At 37.0% G+C, this 10688-nt stretch overlaps 2 protein-coding genes across 2 annotated transcripts; both read left to right on the top strand.

Annotated features, from left to right (window-relative positions):
• The first annotated feature begins 1560 nt into the window (after positions 1-1560).
• On the top strand, positions 1561-6724 carry dap3 (death associated protein 3). Its single transcript, XM_026284419.1, has 13 exons — positions 1561-1723; positions 2027-2068; positions 2182-2289; positions 3286-3387; positions 3528-3636; positions 3724-3816; positions 3902-4032; positions 4175-4255; positions 4540-4713; positions 4853-4912; positions 5795-5884; positions 6043-6160; positions 6543-6724. Exons 2-13 carry the CDS (start codon positions 2030-2032, stop codon positions 6626-6628), a joined length of 1191 nt encoding a protein of 396 aa, XP_026140204.1. The 5' UTR covers positions 1561-1723; positions 2027-2029; the 3' UTR covers positions 6629-6724.
• Positions 6725-6857: 133 nt separating this feature from the next.
• gba1 (glucosylceramidase beta 1) lies at positions 6858-10597 on the top strand. The gene is made up of 11 exons (XM_026284417.1): positions 6858-6897; positions 7029-7164; positions 7264-7452; positions 7887-8033; positions 8120-8253; positions 8344-8516; positions 8638-8875; positions 8956-9180; positions 9586-9749; positions 9944-10060; positions 10144-10597. The coding sequence occupies exons 2-11, from the start codon at positions 7110-7112 to the stop codon at positions 10247-10249; spliced, it is 1548 nt and encodes a 515-aa protein (XP_026140202.1). The 5' UTR covers positions 6858-6897; positions 7029-7109; the 3' UTR covers positions 10250-10597.
• Positions 10598-10688: the final 91 nt, after the last annotated feature.

Raw genomic sequence — 10688 nt, 5'->3', positions numbered from 1 at the left:
TCTTCATTATAAGCTAAGTTTGGGTGAGTCTCAGCTGAAACCCAAAGAAGAAAGCTTTTCATGTTTCTGAGGAAAGACTTCGTGATGATTTACAGGGGGTGCTATATTTAGATTACAGCCATGCTGTGAATTATATTTATCATTTCTCTCTTTGGGAGTCTGCGATACTCGGGTAATGCCATGTTAGCATTCCCATTCATCTCAGTCATATATTTGATTGAGTTCCAAAATACAAAACAAAGTTCTCTTGACATTTAACAAATAAACACAAATAAGGTAACTACATAAAATTAAATTAAATGGAATCACAAACGTATTAAAAATTAAAGATTTGTGTCTTTTTGAATAGTTTATATAGTCAAAATACATGAGAAAACAGGAAATGAACTGGAAGTGAGAGGAAATGATGTTTTTGACTTACACTTGCTCTGATAAATATTACATTTCTATATTCTATAAATATGACATTATTAGATTTCATTCTAGTAAAGTAAAAGTCAAGATAGGTGGATTTCTTTAGTTGAGGTTTATTGTTTTTTTTTAAACAAAATATTAACTCTTGAAGATAGCATTTTGTTGAAGTTGTTTACCTGCTGTATTTGGAGACTTCCATCTTTACTGACTTTACTCCTAAAGTCACTTTGCGGGTCTCCAAGCAACACAATGTCTCCTTCCTGAATAAATCAGTGTTTCTTGATGAATCGGTTGAATTAATGAACCATTGACTCAGTCATAATGCACAAAAAGACAGTCAATTGACGCCATCTACTGGTAACTATAAACCTACCTAACTAAAGGCTTACTAAACTGCAACAATAAAGCACAAATGGACAAAAACACAACTTAATTGTAAATTATGCAGAATGAAAATATAAAAACAAGTGATATTTACCTATTTTTTTCTTTAGCCTATTTTATACACTGTTGTCAGTCAACTAAGCCTATAGTGCAAAATTTATTGTGGAAAATCTTTATACTTTTTATCCTTAAGTTGTTTGTTTGTTTAATTTGTAAACTGCTATATGTTTGTATTTTTGATACCAACAGGAGCATCTTTCCAAAATCCGTTGTATACTAAGACAACAAAGGTTTTCTATTTCCTTTTTGAACAACTTAAAAGGGCAAAGCTGGAAATTGTTTATTTATATATTTGTTGATGTATTATTGTAGTGTATAATATGTAATACGTTTTATGTAACTTAATTTAATTTAAAATGGGTCTAACTTGGGTTACAACGATAAAGAAAAAAATATTGAAGCTTACAAAGGCACAAAGGTTTTGTCACACTATATCACAAAAAGAAAATAATAACATATTTGTTTAAATCAACACCGCTGTGTAAAAGATGCAAAATATGTATTTCGTCAGAATACACTAACGGTCGTCAGTGGAGAAAAATGAAGCATAACGGTATCTTTATCAAACAGCAGAGGCTAACAGGTCATGGTGATTACAGATATCACGTATACTGTATTAATTTAACTGACAAGATTCATTTCTGACGCTTACCAGCCAAACCTTGACCTCTTGGTCATACGTCTCCGTCATTTACGTGATGACGTAACTTCCGACGTCTTTTGAAACAATGATGGCGACCTCCATCGGCCATGCCCCGTGACAGTACGACCGTTCACATCAACCAGCAGTCCGTGGTTATCGAGTTACATTTAACTCTCGATTGACAAGTTGGTTTCTTCCCATCTGTCGACTTTCTTTCTAGAGGTGAGTTATCATCGTTTTTTGTGCATCACATTGTAGCCGCATCATGCCTCATGCACTTAACGTTACATGCTTTCAGACATCATATCTCTCGCAAGGTGACTGATATCATGATCCCAGACACTCTCGCTGAGATAAACATTATACAAAAATACATTTCCTTTAATTTAGGAAATATATCACTCTACATAGATAGACACTTGCATAACCAGCTATTTGTTGTTTTAATATGGGCATGGGGTCAGCCTGACTATATTAAGAGAACCTCTTTGGCCAAATGTACAAATTGCTTTGCTTTTGTTTCAGAATATGAATCTGCACAAACTGTCCTCGCGACTGTGCCCTACAGTAAGTGGCATTCACCTGTCATTTATGGTCTTATTTTTATTATTCACAACATATATTTTAGTTAAGAACATTTAATAGGATACATTCACTCATAATCATTATGTCATGCTCAGGTAACACAGAGGTTCAGGCATCTCCACATCCAAAGCAGTGGCCAGCAGCTGGAAGCAGTTTCTGAACCAAATCTGCTGTCAGTCTTCAGAACTTCAGAGCAGGATCCTGTATGTCAAAAACAGTAGTGTCTTATATAGACATTTATCAGTAGTACCACTTGCAAGATTTTTTGTATTTTTTTAAAATAAATATAAATCTTGTATTTCTATGCAGTATGATTACGAGAACATCAGTGGTAGATGACTAGAGTGAGAATAAAATGGGGTCTGTGGGGTTCCCTTTGTCCAATAAACTTGGGTGTTACATAATAAATTTCTAATTGAATTTTGGTAACACCCTTCTTTGGAAGTTTGATCTGTAGATTTAACAAAAGCCCTTGAGATGTCTGATGTCCACAGGTTGATGCAAAAAGAAGCGACTGTGCAGATTTTCGCTGAAATAAATATATAAATGAATTAATTAAACCATTGGCATAATAATAATAGTTTATTAAAACTATGTATATTTTTTAAGGAGTTTTTTTCTGTTTTAATTGTTAATGTTTTTAATTGTAATTTTTACATTTAATTGTAATTTTGTCTGTTTAAACTATAAACCTCTGTTGTGCAGCACATTGTTTGCAAAAAAAAAATATATTTTTTAAATTGTTTGAGTTACATTTGATTACATAAAAAAAATATAATAAAAAATGTTCAAAGGTTTATATGCATTTACATTTGATAACCACTGTTTTTGATAATACATTTGTAATAAATCATAAAACAGACAATATAAAAATGATTTCACAGGGCCTTATTATTGTTAAAATTGTAGTATTATGAATTCAATTGAGTAGACACCTTTTTGATCATTAAAATTGTATTAAACCATTAAAAACAGAATCCAGAAAATTAAAACTATATTTGGGGATAAATAAAAAGGAAATAGAAAATAAAGCAGATTTTTCTGTAAATGTTAGATCGGAGCATCATATCTTTTTGCTTTGCTTGGTCATTTATGTATTACTTAAATATTTACCTTTTTAACTGCACCTTGAAACTGCATGTAAAATATGTTCTGGAAATCTTCTACATTCAATCCTTCTTTGCCCTTTCCTTTCTCAGTCGTTTCATTCAGAAAGACATACTGGGCAGTACTACACGCTCCCTGCGGCTCACATCCAAAAACTCTTCCCTCATGGACTTCCTCCACGCTTCCAGTTGCAGGTTTGGAAACCGTGCTGCAGTATGTGTGTGTGTGGAGAACATTAGCATTGATTTAATACAGTCCAAATAGAAATGCCATTGCCATGATTTGTGGTTGAAGTTGCCTGGACGACTAATGCATGTTTGTGCTCTTGTTTCAGATTAAAACATTTAATGAAGGCTGCGTGATGGTGAGGCCGCCGGCGCTGGAGCTTATCTCATATCTTAAAAAGGCTGATTACAGCAAGCCTCCGCTGCGTTATATTCTCTGTATCCTCAAACACAAAATTCCAATCCAGTGAGATGTTTTACTTTGTGCATGTTTTTCCACAATGATTCCTTGACCGTGTGCTTTAGATGGAGATATAGGCACTGGAAAGACCATGTCTTTAAGTCATGCCCTGCACTACTGCTACACTCAGGGCTGGCTGATCGTGCACATACCCGATGGTGAGCTGCACTGACACTCATTCTATCAAAAAGTAAGGTTATATGAAGTTTGGAGTCTGATGATGCTATGATGTTTTCCCTGTAGCTCATCTGTGGGTCAAGAACTGTAAAGAGCTGCTACCATCGTCTTCCCGCCCCTCACGCTTCGACCAGCCAATCCAGGCATCTCAATGGCTGAAGAACTTCAAAATCACCAATGAACGCTTTTTATCCAAGGTACATCTTGATGTGTTTATTCTTATTCTTGTGTATGTGAGGAGATGTTATTCAATGTTTTTAATACTTATCACTTATTTATTATTTTGCTCAATTTGATCATTTATTAAGCTGCTCTGATATTAATCTGATCAACTGACAGATAAAGACAACACAACAGTATGTGTGGACAAAGAGAGAAAGAACTGAAAAGGGGCAGCCTTTAGGGGAGCTTGTTGATCAGGTGAGTTTTATTCATCATCTTTATCATAGTAAACTTTACACTACTCCCTCAACGTGGCTACATGAGATCCCACAGTGTGACATGATCATCATGTTCGTACAGTCTAAAAAGCAAAAGTTGTAAAGGATTAATAAAATTTGCACAGTGTGTGCCCAGCTTAATTTTAGTTTTATTGATCACATTCTTCTTTTATTCTAGTTTTCTGTATATATATATAAATTCTATTTTTTTTTACTTTAATAAATGTTGATTGTATTTTTAATCATTTAACCTCAACTGAACAGGGTGTGAATCGCATGAAGAGCAGCAGTGATGTGGTGGGCGCAGTGCTGCGAGAGCTGAGGCTGCAGGCAGGGGGCGCCACCGAGGGCGAGGGGGCCTTTAAACTGGCTGTGGCTGTGGATGGAGTCAATGCGCTGTGGGGCAAAACATCTCTTAAAAAGGAGGACAGAACTATGGTATGTTGGTGTAAATTAGCCATAATAAATGAATATGAATGCAAATTATTTAAATAAAATGAGCACATAATTCTAGTGTTCTGATCAAATAATTTATGCATTTGTTTGACATCCTGCTTTCATTTCCGTTTTTTTGTAGTGTGAGCCAGAGGAACTGACTTTGATTCATAATCTGAGGAAGATGATGAAAAACAATTGGGTAAAAAATACTCTTACTTGAAGGAATAGTTCACCCAAAAAAGAGAATTTGCTAGAAATGTATTCACCCTCAGGCCACCCAAGATGTAGATCATTTTTTTCATATTGATTTGGATATATTTAGCATTACATCACTTGCTCACCAATGGTTCCTCTGCAGTGAATGGGTGCCGCCAGAATAAGAGCTCATCTGATAAAATAATCCAGTAATCGACACAACTCCAGTACATTCATTTACATGTTATGAAGTAAAAAGCTGCATTTTTAATAAACAAATAAATTAAGACATTTTTACCTTAACTGTTCCTTCCAGCTAAAATGTGAGTCCATCTATCCATAATACTGCTTTCTCTAGTGAAAAAGTCATCTCGTCTGATTCAGGAGAAAAATATGCAGAAGGACAGTTTACTATTGAATGAAAGCTGAATTTACAAAAGCAAAGTACCATTAAACAATAAAAAAAAAAGTCCAAAACAGTTAGAAGATAACAGGAGTAAGCATAAAACTGGAGGAAGCATCAATATGGATTTAGGACAGGTATTTTAGCCATAAGTGAGACATTATGAGGGATTTGTTTCTTACAAATATGCAGCTTTTCACTGCACAAGATATTCATCGATGGACTGGAGTCGTGTGAATTAATGCAGAGTTTTTCTCTGCTGTTTGGACTCATTCTGGCGGCACCCATTCACTGCAGAGGATCAACTAGTGAGCAAGTGATGTAATACTAAATTTCTTCAAATCTGCAATGAAGAAACAAACTTGTCTACATCTTGGATGCCCAGAGGCTGAGTAAATTTTTTGGGGGGGTAAACTCTGCTTTAATATTATAATACAGATTTAAATCCCAGTGAGTTGTTCACTCTCTCTTACTCTGTCATAGAGTGGAGGTGCTGTTCTCACAGCTTTGTCTCAGACCGGCTCTCTGTTCAAGCCACGGTCTGCCTTCCTTCCCAGTGAGCTCCTTGGAGAGGTCAGCAGCCCTCACACACAAAACAATCCCATTATGTCTGCTTTCATTAAACTACAGAGTAAATGCCTTAAATTGACAGAGATGTGTTAAAAAGGCTCATTATATTTGCACTCTTTTTCTTTCTTCCTCTCATTTTGCTTATGCCTTCTGTCTTTCAGGAGGGGTTTGATCATATGGAACCGTTTGTGCCAGTTTCTGTGTCCAACTACAATGAGAAGGAGTTTGAGAGCTGTTATCTGTATTATTTAGACCGCAACTGGCTGCAGCATCCACACAGTAAGTTTGTGCATTTATTCGCCTGGAGTCTGAGCAGTGCTGTGTGCAAAGAGAATTATGAGGCCATATAAAATGTAGGAAGTTCCTGTTTACAAGTTTGCCATTCATAATTATTTAATGTCCATTCAAGTGATTTTGGATCAAATGGATGCCTGGAGCTGCTAGGGTGTCTATGGAAATGTTTAGAGAACAAGTGAAAAAAAAATTAATTCATAATAAGTGGGTAAATAACTGAGTTAATACAGTAATATAGATGTACAGTACTACAAAGAGTAGAAAAGATGCAGCAGAAAAAATACAGAGTACAGTTTGTTCTTGAAAGCAGAATAACCTTTCAGGCATATGCTACTTGATACATTTTTATTTTATTTTTTACCAACAGGTCTATCTGAAGAAGGAAAGAAAGAGCTTATCTTCCTCAGCAACAAAAACCCATCCACCCTGGAACGATTGTGTGCCTTCTTGTAATGCACTTTGCTCTCTCTGCTTGTGTATATCATGTGATTTCAATAAATGTATAAGCATGCAGCTTTTTCATAATAAAAATTCATTTAGACAAAAAAAGTGAAAAATGTGTTTTCTTTTTTCAAGGTATTAGATTTTTGATCTTATTTGATAAAACCGTTTATCTTAAAAAAAAAAAAAAAAACTAAACAGAATAAAACATTTCGTTGGATGTCACGTGGTGAGGTGGTCACGTGATCGCAGTCTCACGCCACGCGGAACTAGGTTGCACGGTGCGTTCAGAAACTATACAGAAGATTAAAATGGTTCTTTAAAACAACATTTAGAGGACAGTATTGATTATAATATTTCCGTTTCAAGGATCGGATATACGTTCTCATATACATACGGGTTTGTCTGCTAGGAATAAGCTGTGAGAGCACGTTTAATATTTGACCGAGCATTGTTTACACGCAACAAAATTCCCCATCATCTGATCGACAGAATGAGAGAGACGCTTCTGTTCGTTCTGCTGACTGGACTGATCACTTTAGCGAGAGGTGTGTAATCAGATTAATAATATAGGACGTATGTTTATCATGTTTTTTTTTTATTTGTATTTGTGTGCTTGTTTGTGTCACTTCGCTTCACATGTCCAGCTGACGACTGTCAAGCTCTGAATTTCGGTCATGGTTCGGTTGTGTGCGCGTGCAATGCGACATACTGCGACTCAGTGGGCCGGACTGGGTTGCCAGATCCCGGTCAGTTCTTGTCATATGTCAGCAGTAAATCTGGCAGCAGACTCGTGAAGACTCAAGGCCAGTTCCAGAAGAACAGCACCGCTGCAGGTGAGACTACTACTAATATCAACGTCTAAAACTCTTAAAGGGTTAGTTTGGCACCCCAAAATGAAAATTAAGCTTTGCAACACATTAATAAATTGCATTTAAATATATATATATATATATATATAAAAAAAAATTTTTTTTTTCTATATTTATATTTTCCCATACATATGTGCAAAGATTAGTGCAAAAGGGAAATAAAGTTTAATTAAAAACGTACAATTAAATTATATAATTAACATATTATGGAATCTTATGGGTAGCAGTATTCATATTGAAATGTAATATGCAAAATGGCAATGCAATATGTAAAATGGCAATGTATTTCTGTATTTATACAGAAATACATTGCTGTTTTACATCTTTCATTTAAAAATGAATATTGCTACCTACATGCTTCCATTCCTGAACACCTCTTTTTGTCTCCTCAATCTCAGCTCTCCGAATCACTCTGAATCCCAGTCAGAAGTATCAGCGCATTAAAGGATTTGGGGGAGCCATGACAGATGCAGCAGCTATGAATATTCTGTCCCTGTCCTCTGGAGCTCAGGACCAGCTGCTCAGACAGTACTTCTCCACAGATGGTGAGCGGGACAGAGATTTGGAAAAGAAAAAGAAAATAGTTTCAGCAGTCGTAGTTCTGAATGGTGCACATCCCTGCCTGTCACAGGTATAGAGTACCGTTTCGTGAGAGTGCCGATGGCCAGTTGTGATTTCTCAACACGCCTCTACACGTACGCTGACACTCCAGAAGACTACGATCTCCAGAACTTCACCCTGGCTGAAGAGGATATTCACATGAAGGTATCATACACAAACAAAAACACAGCAAAAAATAGTTGCTCCAGCTGTGTTTGAAGCTGTTTTCAGATTCAGGTGTTGTGTCTCTCCCAGATTCCCCTGCTGCAGCGGGCTCAAGCTCTCTCTGCTGAGCCTCTCAATCTGTTAGCTAGTGCTTGGAGCGCCCCCGCCTGGCTGAAGACCAATGGGGCGCTGATTGGCAAAGGCTCTCTCAAAGGCAAGCCAGGAGGCAAAGAGCACAAGACCTGGGCCCAGTACTACATTAAGTGCGTAAAGGAACCTAAAACTGTATTTAGATACCAGTATCTTATCTATAACTAACTACAAAAGAAATACATTTCCAGCCCTTTTAACCTTTTACTAAGGCCTTTCACCTGTCCTTTTCAGATTTCTAGAGGAATATGGGAAACATAATATTTCTTTCTGGGGGTTGACATCAGGAAACGAGCCCACTGCAGGCGAAATGACAAATTACAGTTTTCAGGCTTTGGGTTTTACTGCGGAGACGCAGCGTGACTGGATCGCCCTGGATCTGGGTCCAGGGCTCCATTCCTCATCCTTTCCCCAGACCCGCCTTATGATCCTTGATGACAACCGACTTCTGCTTCCACACTGGGCTAAAGTGGTAAGTGAGGAGCGTGGACAAAAAGAGGGATGGGGGGATGATTCAAAAACCCCATTCATCTCTGTCTCTCCACGTTGAAGGTTCTGAGTGATATACAAGCGGCACATTATGTCCACGGGATTGGTTTTCACTGGTATCTGAACAACATTGCACCACCTGGCATCACCCTGACTACCACGCACCACCTCTACCCAGAGTACTTCCTGTTTTCAACCGAGGCGTGTGCTGGGTGGAACCCGCTGGATCGTGGGGTGCGTCTGGGCAGCTGGGACAGAGCAGAAGATTATGCACATGACATCATACAGGTACACGGTGTATTTAAAAAAAAAAAAAAAAACCAAGATTGACTTTATACAGTGGTGGCCAAAATTGTTAGAACACTTGGTATATTTGAGCAGATTCTGTTGATTTTGAATCAGTTGAATTATCATTATTCAATAAAGGCTTACATGTGGAGTTTATTCATATTTAATGTTAATAATAATATGTTAATATTTAATTATACATATACTCATATATATATATATATATATATATATATATATATATATATATAAAATATATTTTTAGAAGTTTGTGGGCAAAATTTTGTGGGGCCATAATTATACACTATATTTTTGTGCACTGCAGCTAATATACAAAGTGGTTGCAATACAATGTATAGAAAATGTAATTATTTAAAAATGATTAAATTATCCCTTTTTATTTAGGACCTGAATAACTTTGTGACTGGCTGGACAGACTGGAACCTGGCCCTTAATCAGGATGGAGGGCCAAATTGGGTTAAAAACTTTGTGGACAGCCCTATTATTGTGGACTCAAGTAAAGACGTCTTCTACAAGCAGCCCACCTTCTACAGCATGGCCCACTTCAGGTAAAACTCCCTCAAGACATCCGTAACAGTGACAAGATTCAGCTCTTGGATTAAAATGGTTTCTAAAGATTAAATGTAGTGTTCTCTAGCATACATGTTTATTGCGGTTTACTGATTTTTTTTTCATCATACTTGGGTTATGTAAAACGACACGTTATTTTATACTTCATTGAGAAACCTTTTGTACCTGACAGCAAGTTCCTGTGGGAGGGGTCACAGAGAGTGGGCGTGTCCTTCAGCAAGCACACCAGCCTGGAAGTTTCTTCCTATATCAGACCTGATGCCTCGGCCGTGCTAATCATTCTCAACAGGTAAAAGAATGTGATTGTTTACGCTCAGCTGGTGTCGTTGCATCGCGTCATGTGTATGTATGTAACATGTTATGAAATTGCAGGTCTGAAGAGGAGGTGCAGTTTGAAGTTTGGGATCAAACCCTGGGCTTTCTGCCAGGAAGTGCTCCACCTCACTCCATCCTCACACTGCTGTGGAGCAGACACTGAACAGCTGTACCAAACGCCATGTCAATAAGCCAAATATGCACCTTAATGAGTAACTCAGACCATTTCAAATGACTGCAGCAACCATGATTACAAAGAAATCATTTCTCTAGATTCAGCGGTGGTTTATAATCTATTCATCTCACTTGCTAAGCTGTTTACATCCATGGCAATCAAAAGACGATTTATGGGACAATTATCAATTTTAAAGGCAATACAGAAAAATAATGTGACTGAGTCATGTTTTAACAAGTAATGCTAGCATTCCTGGAAAAACTTGATGTATAGAATTCCTTGCACTGAACGCACTAAGAATTAAATAGACACAATAAACGCAACTTCTCACAGCCATCTCGTCTGAGAATGCATATTTATGTCAACAAAAATCAAATAGGAAGATCTGAATGCATTTGTTGTTCATCTGTATCACAAGATCAACATG

The sequence above is a fragment of the Carassius auratus genome, chromosome 16 (genome assembly GCF_003368295.1).
Source record: "Carassius auratus strain Wakin chromosome 16, ASM336829v1, whole genome shotgun sequence".
Classification (NCBI taxonomy): Eukaryota; Metazoa; Chordata; class Actinopteri; order Cypriniformes; family Cyprinidae; genus Carassius; species Carassius auratus.
This window is presented reverse-complemented; position numbering and strand designations above follow the sequence as displayed.